Raw genomic sequence first — 20,830 nt, 5'->3', positions numbered from 1 at the left:
TGTATAAATTCATATATTAATCCACAAGGAAATGACATGTTTACAACAATCAAAATGTTCTTATTATTAAAAAATGCTTATGAATTTCTGGGCTCCTCCACCAAGGAAATCATGTCCATTGCAAATGCCTGCAGCACATGTATGCACACACACACACGTCCAAAGCACACGTACACATACTACAACGGCAGTACACGCATACGTATACACTACATCTCAGTGCACTCGTACATGCAGACTGCATGCACCCATCTGTGCACACACACTGTCACCTACATCACACACACTGTACCAACAGTTCATTATACTTACACCATACACTACACCTACAGTACATGCTTGCATACACACTAATGCCTAAATCACATGTCAATAGTTTTGTAGTCACCGATCTAGAGGTTAAGGCTGACTCTGTCTGAGTTGTAGCTACCATTTACACAGTGTCCTGTAAGTAGAACTGAACATCCATGTTACCACAGTGAACCAGGTTTCAGAGCCAGGACATCTAAGATGCACAAAACTCGTAACAAAACAAGTTTAAGGACATTTGTACAAGATTTATTTTTCATTAACCACAATGTTTTAGAGTGAGAATATACACCTAATACGGAGGAGTGATTCAAAATCCACCAAATGTTTATAAGGAGAGAGCCCAGGCCAGCAGCTTTGTGCCCCAGCTCAGACGTGCTTTAGTCATGTCCTGTGAGTGAGTGAGTGGCAAAGGACAGTACCAGATTTGCCATGCCTTCTGCCAAATGCTCAGACACTTTGCTGTGCTGGAGGGTGCCAAAGCTGTCTGCCCCCATGTGATCTCCAAATTTTGTATAAGCATTTGTTTGAGTCACAGTTCCTCAGGCCTTGACATAAATAATTTCTCCACAATTGCACGCTGACAAATAAAACTAAAAGAGCCAAGGGCATTATCAACCAAACACACCCAGGAGAACATCCAGTCTTACTGCATTTAGTACAGTCACAATATGTAAATGACACATAAGACCCAATATAAGCTATTTTTCCAAACCACTGCACTCTTAACCCCAGAGCCACGATGACTTCCCAGAGGTGTGTAATCCATCAGCACTCTCCTAACAATGAATCAAGCCTAAGATGAAGAGAGGTAGCAAACCCCCGACAGACACCACCCCCCACACACACACCCTCGCCCCTGGAAAGAGGTTCAAGTTAAAGTCTCAGTGAGTGCTAGGAGGAGACAGTGACTGCAGGTGAGCAGCAGTGGGACCAGAGAGGAGGCATTTCCTCTGGGAAAGAACAGGTACCTCCTTCCAAATATCTGGGGGTTAGAAACCAAGGCAAATTTCTATGTGGTAGTTAAAGCACAAGATCCATTTCTCTATGAACCCTGCACTTCTGGTAAAAATGAACCTCATTTTGCACAGTCTTACCGAAAGCAGTAATCACAACAGAAAAGGTCCTCTAGAGCTGTCAGGTCAGTTAACCGTGTCACATTCCAATTTTAACGTCCCCTTAAGAGACCTACACTTGGATAAAAACACATATTCCAAGCTAAAAGCTCAAGGAATACACCATAAAAATAAACAAACAACAAACAAACAAACAAACCTCTAAACACTCTAAGAGCTGGATAGCTAATGCAGACTTTTGCTTTTTAGTTGTTTCGTAATTATCTCAAATTAGTATATTCTATGAACATATATTCAAAGAATAATGCTTAGTTTAATGTTGGCTGCTTAATAAACAACTGAATCTTAGCTCAAGGGCAATTCCTCTTGCATAATAACCATGGAAATAATTAACTACTTCGAGAGAGAGAGGAAAGGAGAAAAAACAAACACAGCCTCAATAAGACAGCACAATCTGGAAGGTTATTTACAGGGAAAATCGGGGTCACTTAGACACTCTGTGCCCCTCTTTCCATTACCTGCAGAAACAGTAATGTTTGGGAGCTCACCATGGCCTGTGCTAGCAGATATATATATGAAGTCTCTTGTGCTGTAACCGTTGATGCTGTTTGGTCTATACAGAGTACATCGAAGAGAGGAGTGTGCAAACTGTTCCTGAGGAATCATTCATGTGTGCAAATTTGCAACCTGACAGAAAGCAAACAAGGGGGGGGGGGGCGGGCAGCAGCTACACAGGTCTGAGCACTGAAGACATATATGCAGTGTCATGACCAAAGGCACCCATTCCTCTGCACTCTACCTACACACAAACCAACTTCATCCTAGCAAAAGGGAGAGTAAGTGACTTGCAATCGGAACCAGAAAAAAAGACGTTTCGGTAAAGAATAATTTGTGGCTTTGTTTAAAGGCCTATTGTAGGCAAACCTACACACTTGCCAGTTTAGCCAAATCAACTCCACTACACTGACTGGCTAGCTGATCTACACCATCTGGCCTTTGAGGATCTGACTAAGAAAGTAGTCTTCAGCAGGGGCAGAAAAACTGCACATTGCACTGGCAAGAACACAAGCATACATGAAAAATATTTTTCTGCAAATACTAAGTGGGAGAGAGGAGATTTTATTTCCTCATAGTTGAGGACTAAGAATTCTGTCAAGATTTCAACTAATAAGCAAGGCCAATTTCACCTTCATTAAGTTTTACAAACTGTAGGGATCACACACACTTTCGCCAGACTTTCAAGATCAGCAGTTGTACCCAGCTCTAACTCGGAGAATTCCACAGGCTTTCCTCTGCCTATTTTGTGCTAACACAGACTGAGTATGACTATTTCTCCATTTACTTAATAATGCAAAAGCACCCACTTTAATGCCAATTTATGTAATATAATGCTTTTATAGGGAAAGTTCTGTTGGAGAAAAAGAATGTTCTCTTCCAGGGGATGAGGGAGGGTAAAAATTAGACACTGAGACGCTTACCTATGTCTCAAGAAATGTTCCAACTTTACTACTGTCCAAAATATTAAAGCCATGTAGAAGAAACCAGTTCCAAATGGTATTTACAACCTTGTAGCAAACATTCCAACAGAAAAAGCAAACTTTGGGTTTTTTGATAAAATGAAAATTTGCCTTGATAGAGCAGAAAAAACTGTACAGGCCGTAATTAGAGCCTGCCTGTCCTCACACAGGGTTCTTCAATGTAACCTAAATTAAAGCCCCATAAACTCTATCAACTGCAGAGAAATATCCGAAAGAACTAGACCATCATTCACAAACCCAGGACTGCTACTGGGCAATGTTCTTGCCCCCCACTGTGCCATTTCTAACTCTTCTGCCCAATGAGTTTGCAGTAGTAGCTGGGGGTGTGGGTGTGGGGCAATTCTCTGAAGGGTTGGAATCGCTGTTGGCTAAAGCCTAGTAGCACAAAGTCAATGCTCACTTCACATTCAAGCAAAATTGAGAAGAAAACTATTTTTCCCTCACCATGTCAATTCTTGTTTACCATTGAAAAATAGCTGGAGTAAGCTTCAGACTTTTGTGAAGATCTAAAGAGCACTGTTGGTGTAGTGAAACAAAATACAGCTTTACCACAGCTGAAGGAAGCCTTCAAACACCAGTGCAAACTCTCCCCTGCTGTTCTCAAATATCAAACATGTTTACAAGATGCAGGGCACAGCTGACCTTTTACAAATACTAAACACACCCATTAAAATGTGATGGATCAAGAACTACTCACCATATTTGGCTTTAATAACTATGTCTCCCTAGAGGGATCCAGGGAGCAGCTCCCACTGTTGGGTAATCTCTACAGTATCACAGTCCTGGACCAGGACTCTACCCATACTACACAGGCTGGTAAGATCAGGTGAGGTGGATGGCAGAAAGGACTCCACTCAGTAAGAGTTGATCCTCATGAGAACTGGGACAGGAGGGTAAATTCTGATCCCTGTCCATTTTCTAAATCAGGTCCTACTACAAAGCCACACCAAAGGCCTTGGTGGACCAATCTGGGATATCCACTTCTCCAGGAAGCATTGTTGAGTATGATGACAAGGTCACACAGTTGCAAAGTGCACAAAGCTCAAGGCACAGAGTTAAAAACGTGAATTGATGGGGAAAGTTACAGTGAAAGCAGTTATTAGCATTTTTCCTCCACAAGACTAATGTTAGCTAGGCCGTGGTGGCGCACACCTTTAATCCCAGCACTTGGGAGGCAGAGGCAGGTGGATCTCTGTGAGTTCGAGGCCAGCCTGGTCTACAGAGCTAGTTCCAGGATAGGCTCCAAAGCTACACAGAGAAACCCTGTCTCGAAAAAAACAAAAAAAGACTAATGCTAAACATAGACCAATTCTGAATTTAAAACAGATTGTTTGGGACATGGGTGAAAATACTGTATTGTAACACCTGCTTGGTTTTAAAGCAAAGATATCTTGACATGAGACACACACACACCACCATGTGCCAAGTCCACAAATGAACAAGGTAAGTGTTTAAAAAATTAAGATTCTTTCGTTCTTGTATTTTTTGGAGGAAGCTGATTTGAATGTTGGGCTTCACTTAGCAATGGCCACTCTCCAAGACACTTGCTCTGTAGATAAACTCATTAAAAGATTGTCCTATTTCAAAATCACCCCCAAGTCTAGCAGCAATTGTTTTTGTTAGTTCTTGTTTTTGAAAACCAAAAAAAATCAAAGAAGTGCGGCATCCTCTCTGAGAACAGCTTTTTGACAGAGCTCCTGAGTGGTGCAGGCCCCGCTGTGCCTGGAACAGTTTCTGCAGCTCCAGTGTGTCTTCTCTCCGGAAGAAAGTACTTCAACAGTCACTATCTATATCCCCTGGAACTTGCACAAGCGGACGGACTGTCTGGAAAAAAGGTCAGAAGGAAAACCATAAGGGACAAGAGCACTCTGTTCACCAAAAGCTATTTATCTCCTGATCCCCATCTCCTGGTGTGTTTATTTTAAAAACTTTGAAAAAATAACATAGTTCTGAGACAACTGAAAAGAAGCCAGTATCATCAGGAACTGATCTTGGGGCATTATCCCAAATAATCTCCATGCCATGCCATCTAGACCACCACCTCTACCCACATGGTCTCCATACTCATCCTCAGAAGCTGTCCCACATCAAAAATCCATCAAAACAGGAAAAGCATCATCACTTACTATAAGCCAACTCATCCCCAGCTCTCTTCCGGGACTGGTCACCTCTAGGGAGAAGAGGAAGGAGTCAACAAAACTGACTGGTTTCTTTACACACAAAAGCAGTAGAAATAAATCGATGTATGACACTACAAACAGCAAATCCTTCAGATTCTAACCCAACAGCCTGTTTAAACAAACATCAGCTGAGTCATTTACTCCAAAGAGTATTCTTATTTCAAGAGTATATGTAGTCTGTTAAGTATAGAAAGTTATTAAATGAAGGATCATCTATAAAGACAGTTTACACTAAGGACTAAAAACAAGTGCAAACTAAAATATGTCTTTGACGACAACCCCAAATTCTACTAATATTATTCCCAATAAACTGCACATACTGCAAGACTTTAAATATCAAACAGAAGGAAGTTTAAAAAAAAAAAAAATCTTCCCCTCAAGCCCCAAACTGAGACTCAAAGCCTTTGGAAGCCAGAAACTAAGGTGCTTGAAGACCCTTGTGTGCAGGTCTCCAGATGCAGCGCCCAGCCTAGCCTCACAAGCCTAGAGGCAGTCAAGTGCTACACTGCAGTTAAGAGTGGTTGTGAACAGGCCGCGTGCCTCCCATGCATCACTCTGGCTTTCTGGCTTCAGACACTAATCCAAACTGCAATGCCTAAGCAATGAGTGATAATGGCTCCACTTACTCATTTCTCAGCCAAGGGTGCAATCACCCCTCCTTCCCCCAACCTTCTCCCACCCACTGCTGGTGCCCTTAGTTGGCTCAACTTAACACTGTCACAGGCCACCTTTTCTTCTCTCTATGTATGTTCTTCCCTCTTTTCTAAGATGCAGACCATACCAGTGTGGGGCTCAGAGACTTACATTACATACAGTTCTGACTTCTGTCTGTCTGAGATCTGTAGGTTCAGCATTCTCATCAGTAAATACACAATGAAAATTTATCATACCCAGTACATATTGTCTGTTCAGCTCTATCCCTAAATCTTCTCCAGGCTTGTAATATTCTAGATAAAGAGCCAGAGTGAGCTTACATAAGGCATAAACAAGGTTAGTTCACACCTCTGATTAAAACTCTTCATAACTTTCCATTACAGTTTAAAATCAATTCCAATTCATTTCCCAGCCAGTCTCATGGCTCTGAACTCTCTCTCCCTCATTCTCCAGCCCTTATCACCTCTGCTAATTTTGGGGTTGGTTAACTTTCTGTTTACCACTCTTTTCCCAAGGCAGTCACACAGCAGTCTCTTCCTCCTAACCTCAGCTCAGTCATCCCCTTGGAAGTCAACACCATGTCCTGATAACCCTCAACTCTATTAAATTTCATTCACTAATTCTTTTCACAGTGCTTTTTTTTTTACTTGAAATTGTATGTTTTTTTACAAGTTTATCATTTGCTTGCCAACAGGAGACCATAAGTACCACAAAAGTGAGGACTTTGCCTGTCTTGTCCACCTTGGTGCCTCAAACAGTGTCTAGCACATAAAAAACACTGGAAATGTACCTGTTGAATTAAAAATTCATGATCTCAGATTACTAAAATGCTGACCTGAGCACTCCACATTTCAATTAACCAAACAATGAAACAATATTTGATTACTAAACCAATGCTAATTTTGAAATATTGTAAGATTTTGAATAAATCTCCAGATATTCCAAGTTTATTCATTTTCCGATTGCTTATGACCAGGACAGATATCTCTTGCCAATCTAAGGATCACTGATGGTTGGCAGAGAAGCCATAAGACTTAACTGGGAGTTACATGATTCTAGAGAACCTCACTTCTAAACACAGCATCCATTCCTACCTCCCTCACTGGTTAAACAGAAGACATACAAGTAAAATGGGTGAAATGCACCAGGAAAACAGAAGGAAGAGAGTAACTAATGTATACATGCTAGAGACAATACTTGTGAAGTCTGCCAGCGGTACACTGTGCTCTGCTATAAAATGAAAAAGTCCAAATTCAGGGGCCACCCTCTCAGCTAAAGAACAAAACAAAACACACCAGTACCTTTACAAGGGTATTCCAGAAACTGAGGTCACCTCTTCTCTGATGGAACATCTTATTTGCCTTTGCAAGACATTTGGTGGGACTCTAGGCTGGTCTGAATGGTACACTCCTGCCCTGGGCCCATGCTTTCTGTTTCCCAAACGCTATTTCTGAGAGCAGACACCAATCTATGCTCCCTCCAACAGATTCAATTATCCAAAAGAGAAAGATCATGATGCTTTGAGCTTACACATGTCTATTCTAGTATTGAAATAGTCTTCCCTGTACGTCCATGCATCTAAAGATCTACTACAGAAGGAATATCTGAAGACATTTGCATATTATATAAAAACATTTCAAAGACTTTGACACAAAATGAAGAGCTTGGAATACCAATAAAGAACCACAAACTTGGGTGAAATAAAAATCAAAAAGTACTGCTCAGGCCCAAACAGAATTGAAAGAGTTATTTGCCAGCCTGTATATTTTGGGTTTTTCTCCCCTTCGCTTTCAGTGAATGTTATTTCTCTCTACAACAATCCTAGCTAGATAATGGCTAAAGAGAACTAAGTGTCACAGAATAGTACACAGAAGGCTCATGACACAAGCAGAGACAGGTTTTCTGCTCAGCATGGCAGTGCTTTCTGATGGGTGGTTAAATAAGCCAAAAAAATGGGTCATAGAATGTCAGCTTTGGCAGAGCCTACTCTGTTCAAAGTACCTGTCAGAATCATTCAGAAGGCAGAGTTTAATCCTCACAGTAAATGTGTAATACAATGTTAACTATAAAAGTGGCTTGATTAAGTTTGTGCTACAAGACATTTCAATTTTACTACCTCTTAGAATATAAATTAATGTTTAAAACTCAGCCACAAGCTGCTTTAGAGACCCCTTTATGAGTAATAAAAATTCTAATTTACACTAAAAGCCCAAGGCAGTACCCTGATCCCCTTGGCCTTGCCAACACAATACTACAATAGTTCTTTCAAAGCAAAGGAAATCCAGTATGATGGTGCCTCCAGAGTCAGCTGCTATTTATCTCATCCCAACCCAGATCTGACATGAGAGCCAGCAGCTCTACATCCTGTTCACTTGTTCTTGTCCCCAAACTAGGACTCGGAGACACCTCTGGATGAACCTCAACAGCTCAGTGACACATACAAGAGCAGGTTTTCAAAGGGCAATTTTTAAAGGGGGGTAAGTATATTGGGGTTGAAGAGATCGTTCTGTGGTTAAGAGCATTTGGCTCTTGCTGAGGTCTCACCCAGCACCCACACTTCAGTAAAAACCGAACCTGTAACTCCAACACTAAGGGGATCCCATTGCTCTTCTGGCATCTGTGGGCTCTTGGGATGTATGTGGTACACATAAATCTTTTAAACAGTGAAATAAAAGTATCTAAAGCAAAATTTAATTATAATACAAACTACAGAAGTCACAAAAACCTTACCCTAATAGTTACACAAAAATGGAAAACCACTTTCTCATGATTGAGAACAAAGCCACAAGACCAACTGAGAAATGTATCTTGAAGTATGAGCCAATTTTTTGACTATATAAAGAGCTCCTAGAAATCAGAGAAAAAAGACTAATAGAGCAATGGCAAAAGGACATAAGCAGTTAATAGAAAAACAAATGCAAACATATGCTCAGCTTTATAAGAGAAATGCAGACTTAACTTATTCTGAGTAGATTCTACACTTTTTAGAAGTACAGTTATACTTACATATACAGTATATGTGTGGCCCATGAAGAGCATATGCAAAATGGCAGTATTAATCACATTTTCAATTACATCTGCCCTTGACCCAGCCAAACTACTTCTAAGATCTACATGTAACAAGCACAGAATAAGACATGTTTTTGGGTCTCCACTGCAGCTGTCTGTATTACCAAACAACTAATAGGGCCTAGTCAAGTAACTATAGCATCTGAGTCTAATATAAACACATAGTGAGTAATGGGGGAGGGGGTAAAAATAAGGCTAAGTTTTACTTATATCTATACAAAAACAACAACAAAACAAAACAAAAAACCAAACCACTAGAAACAATCACCAAAAAAACCACCAACAAAAAACAAACAAAAAACACCTTACTGGGTTGGGTTGAGACAGGTGGAAACAAAATTCACTGTTTGTTTTTATATTATTGAAAAATAAATATGGGAAGGAAGGGTTCCTGAGGCTCCACCTCTAGCTGAAGAGCTACTGGCAGCTGATGGGTGCTACACGAGGCGGAGCCACTTTTCTTTGGGCTAGTGGCTGCAGGCAAGGTGCCCACTCCCCAGCACATAGGCCACAGCCATGCACACATGGACAACACACTAACTGGACTCTGGATTACTTAAGAAAACAAAAACAAAACACAACCATGAAGCTGAGGAGGAGATGGGTATAATTAAGACACATTACATGCATCCATGAAATTGTCAAAGAATATGGCATTAAATGGCCTCACACTATGTACAAAATACTTTAATACTGGGATATGGGGATTCATCAATGTCAAAGAGAAAAGCCATCTACTTACATCCAAGCTACACCCATCTGCACTGACACTCCTGGTATAAGCTGCTAGGAAGGGAAGCTTCCACTACCTCACAACTACAATCATCAAGACCACAACCCACAAGGCAAGAAAGTCCCATCTGTGGACTGACAAAACAACACCAAAATTTCCTTTCTTTCTTAGCCAGTGACAGATTAAGTAGACAACCATGGTAAAGGCTGGTTTTTTGTTTTGGTTTGCTTGTCTGTTTTGGTTTGCTTGTCTGTTTTGGTTTGCTTGTTTCTGAAATTCAGTTTGGCCTCAGAATTTTTTAGAGGAATGTATATTCCTGTCCCATCAGACAATCAGGTCAATACTCAATCTGCTGCTTGGTCTTCTTTTTCACAAGTTTCCTTAATGTTAGGTATTCAGATACCAGAAGATAGGGGAGACAGATAAACACAGAAATTATAAAAATAGTAAGTTACTAAGTGTGTCCTTTACTTCCTGACACAACCAAGTACTTTCCCACAGGAAAACACCAGACTTTTATATTAATTCATTCTAATAATAATAATAAAAAAAAGACCCTTACTTTGTATGATTTCTCTGGGGGTACAGTCGTTAACAATGAATTGCAAACATTTTAGAAAAATAAACATACACACCAAAAGAAAGGGAAGGGAATTTTCTGGACATCTTATAAAGAGACACTACTTTTAACACGGCAATCATGTTTTTCGTCCTGTTCAGAATTAACATGAGAGTCTCCAAAGTTGGAAGGCCCTGTCCCATCTAACTGCCCATTCTCCAAAATGCACACAGAAATGAATAGCTTCTACCAGCTCAGCACCAGCTGGGAATGTGCAGACAAGGGGCCCACAGCTCCAGCACTAGGCACTCTGTAGCCAGGCTAGAAGCCTAGGGAAGTGTGCTACAACTTGCCTGGTGAAACCATTCTGTATAAGGTCTCTTTGAAGCTTCTGATCTTGAGCGGCGTATTCAGAAAGTTCAGATTCCACAGCTGGAGGCAGAATGTTTGGAATAAACTTAGAAAACAAAGTTGGAGCCATCTGAACCCATTCTGTGAGGGAAAACATATAATTTGTTAAGAAAATAATAATGTAAAAAACAAGTTTCTTATTTAAACAAGAATATATATATATATCTATCTCCAAATGAGAAAAACTTGGTCCAGCCCTATTTTGGTGAACACACAAATATGTACTTTCTTTCTAAAGTATTAAGAGATGTACATTTTTACATTATTGATTCAAGAAAACTGAATGAAAATCTATAACCTTTGAATAAGTCTTGTAAAAAATTATGAAGATGTAGGAAAACACTAATGATATTACTAGGCAGTTCCAAGTCGAAGAGGATGTGGAGAGAAGCAATTTGATGGCATTACAAGCTCTATGAGCCATTAATTCAAACAACAAACCAGCCCGAGAAGGCAATGTTTCAGAGGAAATAAGTATAACACAAAAGAGGAAATAATCCAAACAGGGGCAGGGAAGTGAAGAACTAGTTTGTGCTTTGGAAACATAAATCTTTTTTGATCCCTGCTAAATTCAACTCCATGGGGGGGGGGGGATGCACAACAGTAAAAGTAAAGAAAATGACATGGTTATCAAGAGAAAGACGAAAAGAATAATCTATAGAAAATGAAAAGGCAAAAGAGAGGTGATGGTATTTCCACCAGACATAACAAAAGCGTGTATTAGAGTGTTTGTACAAATCAGGTTCAGGGATGAGTAAAAGACAGAAACAGGCCAGGTGGTGGTGGCACACATCTTTAATCCCAGCACTTGGGAAGCAAAGGCAGATGGATCTCTGTGAGTCTGAGGCCAGCCTGGTCTACAAAGCAAGTTTCAAGACAGCCAGGATTGTTACACAGAGAAACCCTGTCTTAAAAAAAAGAAAAAAGAAAAGAAAAAGAAAAAGAAAAGAAAAAAAAACAAAAAAACAAAAAAGACAGGAATGGATTATTTGAAGAAAAAAATACATAGCATTAAATAGGCACTGGCCCTCCACTCAGGGATGGAACTGCTACCTGGCCTTCCTGAATAGATCCCCTGAGTACTACTCAGCCTTTTCCAACTGTTTCAGGTTGGGGCTTTCAAAATGTCCCCTTTATAAACATTCTGGATGTTTACACTGAAAAAATCACAAAAATGCCAATGTTATGGAAAAGCCAGTAAGCCCTCTTTAAAACTTCAATCTGAATTTGAAAGCCCACATTTTTTATTCTGTGTGGTGGTAGCCAATGGCAAGTAAAAAGTAGGAAAAACAAAACAAAACCAATGTCCAACTAAAGAAGAGCTACAAATTAAAGAAAACATACAAGAGCTGGAGCAATGCAGGTCAGCCTACACCTTGTACTGTGCCATGGCAAATGCTCTCAGTGGTGTGCTCCTCTGGCAACGTGGCTTTAAAAAGAGTCATTAGAGTGTTCTGGGTACGGACTAGCAAATCAGCCTGAGGCTCCAGAAGCCAAATCCTTCCACCAAGTGGTGTAACTTCAAGTAGTCATTAAAATAAAGATAATGAAACAAAAGTGTGTACATTAGATGCAAAGAGGCAGAGTAAGATTGCTGCAGTCAATGCTATGTCCTCCAAATTGCCAGTGGGTGAGGGCAGGAATGGAAGGCTGAGAACCTATTAAGGTGACTGAAATGTAGCACACAAAGACTAACATTAGTGAGGACACCTGTAGTAGAAGCAGCTTCTATGTTTAAAATGCAGCTTTTGAAATATTCTAACTTTAATCTGTCAGGTGACTTGAATTTTACTAGACCAGGAACATAATGGGCACTGGCAAGACATGAAAATGTCAAAACACGTTTTAATAGCATCTCTGAAAACGCCTAGGGCAGCAAAAGGTTAGTCTGTGATAAAATTCACCTTTTGAAAAGGACAATTCTCAAATACAGAATTCTCCTCACAAGGAGTATAAATCCTATACAAGAGCTCACCCTGGAAAAATAGCATTTAGATAGACAAGCATCTACAAATTTTTTCTACCCACAGTGATTAGCTTTATTCTGTAATTTTGCTAAATGTGTAAAAGCCCATGGCTGACAAACCTGCCTACTTAAAAGGCAGAATTTGTCATACTACATATGGGAAGACTACATACTACACTGGGAAGACTTCCATCATAACAGAAAAACATCACTCATAATCTAGTATACAAAAAAATTCATGAGGCAGATTAATAACACTATAGGAAAATAAAATCCAAATATCAGAAAAACAATAAAAATAGAAAATGTAATAAAATATTTTTGTAACTTTACAAAATTATACAAATGATGTCTGTTAAAAGTTCTAAGAATAGGGCTCAAAACCAAAGCCAAAGTTAGATAATAAACATGAACATTGCAAGTCACTAATCATTTTATAGTTGCCTGAGTAAATAATTTCTTGTCCAGCAGTGATGGCAGTGGATGACTTTAATCCCAACATTCTGGAGGCAGAGGCAAGTGGATCTCTCTGAGTTCTAGGACAGTAAGGGCTATGGGGAAACTATGAAACTGCTTCCTTGATACCAGTTTCACTTGTTTCTTAATTTAGCAAGCCAAATTTTGAAGTGTCTTTTCATTTAATTAACTATCAGTTATCAATCATTAACATAATCATTAAATTCAAGTGATGAGTGAGTATAGCTAAAATGCTTATTGGTATCAGGGTAAATTTTTTTTAAGTTTTATTTATTTATGTATATGAGTGCTCTATTGACTTTATGACAGAAGAGGGCATCAGATCCTACAAAAGATGGTTGTGAGCCACCAGATGCTGAGAATTGAACTCAGGACCTCTGGAAGAGCAGCCAGTGTTCTTAATCACTGAGCCATCTCACCAGCCCCCCAGGTCAGACTCTTCATTCACATTTTATTTCTTTGAATCTTCTTTTGTGTTTATTGATTGTAGGATGACTGTGTTTTACCCTGAGATTTCTACAAGCTTCTCCTGTGGGCAGGTTGTAAATGGCTACAAAATTCAGTGGCAAGCTTGAGGCCCTACAAAGGCTCTTTGGATTGCTTTGTGTCTAACCACACTTTTACTATGAAGTAGGCATCCTAAGGTCATTTACAGGCCCTGCTTGTGAATATAGGCATTGTTTATGTGAACTAGAAGATGTAATTTGAGTGTGTATTCCTATGCATACTTACAGTGTGAAATGAAGGAGAAACTCCATAACAACAAAGACAAAACTAAGACCAAACAGGAGATTCATTTTCTTGCTTTGTTTTGCAACACAGTCTAGCTATGCGGCTTTCAGGCTGGCTTTAGACTCACTATTCTCCTGCCTCAGTTCACAGATGATGGTACTTTCAAGTGTCAGCACACCTAGGAAATGCATCAGCAAATTATTTTGTGGATCTCTCTTAGGTGCTATGATTTCCAAGTGAGCCCTAAACCAACATTTCACACAGATTTGAGTTCCAGGATTTTTACTACAGTAAACCCAAATGTCATTTGGCCTCAGGAAGCATGTAAAGAACCACTGCCCTTTTGGATAAGGCTGTAATAAGTAAAAACACAGGCCCAATCCCAACAGAAATGACAGGTGTTTACCTGGTCTGAGAGTGTACAGGCCTTTCACAATATTTGCCATAGTTGAAGGTGTGACCTGAAATGGTGTTGACTGGGCTTCTAAAAGTAAAGCTGGAATAAGAAGAAAAAACAGGTAAAAAAAAAAAGAAAAAAAAAAGAAAAAAGAAAACAAAAAAATAAACAAGAAAAAGAATAAAAAACAGAAAGAAAAAAGCATGTAACACTTGCTAACAGTAAAAACTTCTCTCTCTTAGTATTTTTAACGCTGAATGGTAAACATGAGAAAGAACAGCACAAGACAGATCAGGAGTGTATACACAAAAGATTACAAAAGCCTTCAGCACAGGGATCTGCACTAGTTTGTTGCAGTACTAATCATCAAAGAAGTGCATAAGAGCCTTGAGAAGTAATGCCTTCTAAAATAAACAGACTGGGGGCACCATTAATTAGCTCAAAGTGCCTGCCTGTATGGGGGGAGAAAACGAGCATGACCCTTCTTTCTTCAAATCACTCACATCTAAAATCCTTGGATCAGAAGTTGTTTTGGATTTTATTGGTTGAGCAACCCTAATGCAACAAATCTGAAATACTTGAATTTCTTTCATGCTCAAAAAGCTACCGGGAATGGTAGCACATACCATTAATCCTGGTGCTCAAGAGACAGAAGCAGGCAGATCTCTCCAAATTAGAGGCCAGACAGAACATAGTAAAACTCACTCCCCATCAAACACAAAGTAAATTACAGATTTCAGAGCACTTTGGATTTTCAGATTAGGGATACTCAACCAACAGTAATTTTACTAACTCTAACAAAGCCTACATTCACAAATGCCATAGCTCTATCTTCTTGCAAAAAAATCTTCCTATGCAAAAGGAATTGACAAATTCAATTCTACTTCATCAACTTTGAAACTAACCTTGACTTTTGACTGTAAACAGTCAGGTTTTTTTTATATTACCTACATTTTCTCCATTTTTAAAACAAGTAATTACTTCAATAAAACTTCTATTATATCATTAACAGATACTAATTCTGTGTTTATTGGGCAGAGCAAGTGCTACTGTACTGATTCATTTATCTCTCAAAGATTAAAAAAAACATAACAAAAATACCCACTATATAAATATTTACTACCAAACCAAAAAAAAAAAAAAAAAAAAAAAAAAAGGAAGGGGGGATAGAAAACTAAATGGGGAGATTTTATATAAGCCAGGTCTGTAGTTAACAATTTTCCTTTATCCATGTCTTATTTTTAAAAAGACCTCCTTACTTCAAGGATTTGGTTACTTCAGACACGGGGTGACTTGCTGTGGAATTTACTAATAAAGATCATCCAGAGGTGCTTTGTTTGTTTATTCTTTCCATTTCATCATCCACATATAGTTTTGATTTTGAATAACAAATTTTAAGGATGACAAATGTGAACTGTCATAAAATCTTGATACTTTAAAATCTAATGTTTAAAAACTAAAATTCTAAATGTTGTGTTCTGAAAGCCTTAGGTACTCAGCATGTACCCCAAATGTAAGTGCTCTTTTTACTAGTTTATGTTCCCATTTTTAACCAATACCTGAGGCCTTCACGCTTAACCACATACTCAACATGTGGCTAAGTACTGATCTCTGCCAACAGTCCCTATCACAATTTCTATGTCAACCTGACAACTATGAAGTAATGGCAACTTTTAAAAAGACATACATGGCATATGAAATGTTTATAAATAATTTGAGATGAACTAACTATAAATAATTATAGTCAAGAATAACTATTACTACAGGCAGGGGACATAGTTCAGTTTGGTGTTTGCCTACCCATGTACAAAGTCCTGGGTTTGACTCCCAGCACCACATAAGCCAGGCATGGAAGGGGAAAGTAGGAGCATCAGAAGCTCAAGGTCATCTTTAAAAGATTGTACAAGAGACTCTATCTCAATAAAGCAAACAAAACCTCCAAACAGTAAAGAGAGGCTTATCAAGAGTTGATAAAGTACCTTCATAATTTTCTAACATCCTCTCTTCTCTATACACTCTGGAGATAGTATTGAAGTTTAAAGGATGCACCCAGAAAGTTGTGGCCTTTGCTTTAACTAGACAGGTATTTCATACGGTTGGGAAACTGATGTGACAGGTCTTTCTGCACTCTGTGAATATGTGCTGCTCTCAGGGGTTGATAAGTAAAGCTGCTAAAGCTTCTTTGGCCTATGGCAAGGCAGGGTAGAACCAGGTAGGAAATCTAAGCAGAAGGGCAATCTGAGAGACACTAACAGCCGCCCCAAGGAGCAACATGCCAGAGCACCCCAGTAAGCCACAGGCCATGTGGCAATACACAGATTAATAGAAATGAGTCCATTTAAATGTAAGAGCTAGTTAGTAATAAACCTGAGCCACCAGCCAAGCATTTATTATTGATAATAAGTCTCTGAGTGATTATTTAGAAACAACTGGGCTGTGGGGCTGGGTGGGACAGAAAAGCCAGGGAACTTGTATTCCCTCTGAATCATCAAACATACTACCACAGAGACACTGACTACATGCACTGGCGCTAGCTATGTGTTATTCTTAGTAACTGGTTTCTTCTGAAAGCCATGTATCAAAGAACAAGGTGCTTCAGCAATCCTGTTACAGAAATATATCAATCATAAGGTGTAGGCCTCTAGTTCTAATCTCTCTTCCTGTGTTATGTCATTAAACTCAAGTATCTTGCTGAGTCCTGAGCTCCTCTGATGTTTCTAATGTTCCTTAATGCTAAGATTTTGCACAGTTTTCTTTTCTTAAAATTTTGATACATGTATTTATAGTGTGTGTAGTGCACACACATGAATGCCACAGTGCTTATGTGGCAGTCAGAAGACAACTTTTGAGAGCCACTTCTCTTTCTACTCTCCTATTTCTAAGGATTAAGATGGTCAGGCTTGGCAGAAAGCCATCTTTAACTGCCTTCATTGTCCAGGGGATTCTTTTACTATTTTTTTTTCTGGAAATGAAAGCTAAAAACTACATGAATTCACAATGTGTCAAAGTCTAAAAGTAAAATGTAGACTCTTAAGGAAATTTAAGTACAATTATTTGAAACTCTGCAAAATAAACTATCTTTAACTGCAAACGTCAACACATTATACTTTCTTTGAAAATGTCCAACCTGATTACTACATATTGACTGCCACGTCTGCTCAGTATATGACCATGCAAATACTTCAATTATTGTTAAGTCCCTTCTACCTCTACATCCAGTTTCATTCAAAATGAAAACTAATTTCAAAGGAAAGCAATTCTGTTACCAGCCAAAATCATGTTACTTTATTTTCTAAGGACATATGTATGCAATGATCATACATAGTGCTGAGGGGAAACTAGCCTAACTTACAATGATAACACTGTCTTCTTATTCACAAAATATTAATTCACAAACATGAGGGCATCAAGTACCAATTTGTTTTTGGCACACAGGATTTTCTTTTTCCTGCCTTACTAGTTTAAGATATGGACCCTCACACACCAGTTTGAAATATCTCCCACTAAGAGATGGAGATCCATAATCTGGCCCCAGAGTCTAGGCTCTGTGATTGCTCATCCAATATAATGCAGTAAATTTTTCTCAGCCCAAGACTTTAGACACACTTTCCAAGTTTCTTATAATGTTCACTGTTGGAGAAAACCTGAGAAATTAAAAACCACACTAACTTAGCAGTCATGGAGGCCAGCAGTGGGAAAGACCCAGTTGGGCCACATCAGCCAGCGTGGAACAGGGCAAATAAATTGCTTAACCAAACTCTTTCCAGATTACACAGCAAATTAAAACATGCCTGCTGGCTGAAGCCACAATGCTTCCAAATGGCAGTAAATGGAATTGTAGTATGTCAAAGTATGTTAAAGGCCAAGAGATGGAGACTAATGGAAAAATCATAGACACTGGTTGTACTTACTTGTGTTGTAGCTGCTAGAGTCAAAATACCAAACCAGAATAATTGTTTTGACTTAATTTTTATCTCTCTGCCTCAATTTCTATAGTAATGACCACCTACCCTAGTGTCATGAAATACTAGAACAGGTCCTACTACATGTAAAACTATGTATGCCTGTTCAAAATCCTTGTGATGATCATCTATACAACACTCAGAGAGCTCCATGTCCTGGGACCCAAACCATTCAGCCAGCAGTCACTTTGTGTCTTCCATCATACAATTCCTACTAACTGCTCAATAAATATCTAGTGTGTTTTTAGTTTTATCCCATTTATAAAAATTTAAGGGCTTTTCCTATTTGCTGGGAAAAGGTTGTATCCTTCATGAAAACCCCACACTAGAAAGTACTCTCATCCAATCTAAGCACAATATCCTCTTCAATATTCTTTCCGTATGTCCAAAAGTTGACTTCTAAATTAATAGCAAGTATAAAGACATATTTAGAAAGAAAATACATATTTCTATCAGACATAGCATTTCTTCATAAAATTTTAACAAAGAAGAAAATGTGCTTGAAAAAGTTAAAAACAATGTCAGTATCTAAGGCTATAACCAATGGCTAGAAGCTGGTGCAGTAATACACCTCTGTAACCCCAGAACTTGGAAGGATCAGGCAAGAGGACTGCTTAAAATTCTAAGCAAGACCCCTTCTCAAAACCAAAACAAAAGGCCTATCTCAGGGTTAATGTACAAAAATTTTAAGTGTCTGTCCAGTCTTAAAGACAATGCATTTTACAGATCCAAGCCTCTGGATCTCTTATTTGGACACTGGAATTTTTAGGAGCAAAATGTGTCAACTGAATCTATACATTTTGTGAAAACTGTGCCTTGCAAGTAAACTGATCCAGTATATAAATCTCTTCTCTTGTTTTAAAATCAAAAGTGGCAAAAAAAAAAAAAAAAGAGTTTGTGGTCAAGCTTAAAACAATTACTTTGTAAACTTCAGTATAACTTCTGTACAGCAATAACTAATTACAACTGAAAGACTGCAAGAAAATACTACATTAGTACCAAATTACTAAAGAACGGCTCACTGGATACTGACCAAAAAATGAGCTTTTTTGAAGCTGCTGGGTGACAAGTGATGGTATATGTGGAGTCCACTTAAGGAGGGACACTCCTTCACATGAAAAGTAAATAGTGTCACCTATTGTGAGCCAGGAATGGGGAAAGACTGACTGAGCTTGGCACCTGCATCTTACTGAGCTATCCATACAGCCATGGTAAGTAAATACTGCTAATCCACAGGAGGCTAGCAGCTTGCTAACATGGGAATAGCAGCCACACTGGACCAACAGCAGAAACCAGACAGAGCCTGTGCTGGCCTTCACAGACTGTGCAGTTAAATGTGACCCTGTTAATCATACTTCTGATCAGTGATGAAATGGCTAGATAGATCAGGCCAGGCACAAGAAACTGTCCAAAACACAACCTTCCTCGAATCCCAGAACAGTAGATGATGAGTAAGCTACAGTTTCAATCCCCAGGGGTGTCTCTATACACTGAGGCACGCTTCACCACTGTCTGCTCTCTAGTTCTAGAAATGCCAATATTGGAGTTTGGGAAACAATGTTCTCAGATGATAGGAAAGTAGTGTACTAGTGAGCTGGAGAAGGAATGGAGAAAGGAAAAAGGAGACCATGGCTAGTGCTGTCTCACCCCCATAAGAAGTGAAATCACTTACGCATTAGGCTGTAAATGTGCTTGTCTGCAACGTGTTCCGTAAACAGCTTTATAAGATCATCTTTTAAGTCTCTGTTAAGCTTTGTTTCTATGTAAAACTTATTCTGAAAAAAAAAATAAGTTTTTATACATCAACAAGGGAAAATAATCATCCCCATGAATGGGAGAACTAATTACAGTTTTAGGGAATAATGTGTAAGTGAATCGATTAAAAAATAACAAAAATATCCAGCAAACAGCAAAACCCAGCCATTCCTAGTCTTGGGTCTTTTTTGCATGAGGTTCAAAGGTTAGAAGATACAAACAATTCTTCAGTTGTTCATCACAAACATCAAAGGACAATGCTGGGAAAGGCACTCCTCTGCATCCAGGCTGATGACAGGCAGTGGAAGCCACTAGGAAGAGTCTCTGTAAACATGCCCTACAGCAATGGTCAGCTACCAAATTCCAGATACCATCTCTCTGCTCAGAGGCAGACACCCTAGTCAGGCTGAATAAAGTTGTTCACTTATATCCAAAACAAGATGAGCTGTATGGTATACAGCAAGGGACAAAACAGAGTACCTGATTCCAACAACCCTGGGAACTGCCTATACTTGAGGTCTCAGGGTCTGTTTCCTTATTTACCCTAGTCACTTTGAATCAAGTTTTCTCTTTCTTATAATCAAAATCAGCCTAACCAGGAAAACACAAACAAAAATCTAAAACCATTAAGCTTGCTCACGTTTAAATGCTAGCTCAATGATAAAGAGTAGAAAACAAAATGCTCCAACTTTTGGTTCTGAACAGTGTTTTCCTTTCTTAAAAAAAAGGAAAAGAAAAAGAAAGGTATAAAAAGTGGCTTTTAATCTCAGGCTCTCTGAAGAGTTAGAGGCCAGCCTGGTCTACAAAGCACAAGTTCCAGGACAGCCAGAGCTGTTACACGAGAAACCCCGTCTCAAAAAAACAAAACAAACAAACTATAAAAACAAAAAGTACATGGTTGGTTAAAAACTGCAACCATGCCAACAGAAGTGCAATCAAAAAAAAGCCTCCCAGAGTTGATCTGTGGTCTAGCTCTACAGGTCCCATTCTGTAGAGAAAACCGTATGGTACA

General features: G+C 39.0%; 1 protein-coding gene across 3 annotated transcripts in view; it reads right to left on the bottom strand.

Annotated features, from left to right (window-relative positions):
* Positions 1-536: 536 nt before the first annotated feature.
* The window catches only part of Cacul1 (CDK2 associated cullin domain 1), a 50,606-nt gene continuing 30,312 nt past the window's right edge, over positions 537-20,830 (bottom strand). The window contains exons 5-9 of one of the 3 annotated variants that reach the window (XM_027406853.2): positions 19,736-19,838; positions 14,111-14,200; positions 10,472-10,610; positions 5,050-5,093; positions 537-4,747 (exon numbers count right to left, since the gene is read on the bottom strand). In XM_027406853.2, coding sequence (XP_027262654.1) covers positions 4,707-4,747; positions 5,050-5,093; positions 10,472-10,610; positions 14,111-14,200; positions 19,736-19,838 — 417 coding nt within the window. In that variant the 3' untranslated portion in view covers positions 537-4,706. Of the gene's footprint in view, positions 4,748-5,049; positions 5,094-10,471; positions 10,611-13,712; positions 13,883-14,110; positions 14,201-19,735; positions 19,839-20,830 lie in introns of those variants that run through there. The other 2 variants (XM_027406854.2, XM_027406855.2) reach the window with 2 other exon arrangements.

The sequence above is a fragment of the Cricetulus griseus genome, chromosome 3 (genome assembly GCF_003668045.3).
Source record: "Cricetulus griseus strain 17A/GY chromosome 3, alternate assembly CriGri-PICRH-1.0, whole genome shotgun sequence".
Lineage (NCBI taxonomy): Eukaryota > Metazoa > Chordata > Mammalia > Rodentia > Cricetidae > Cricetulus > Cricetulus griseus.
Note: the sequence above shows the minus strand (reverse complement) of the source record. Positions and strands in the feature narration are given on the sequence as shown.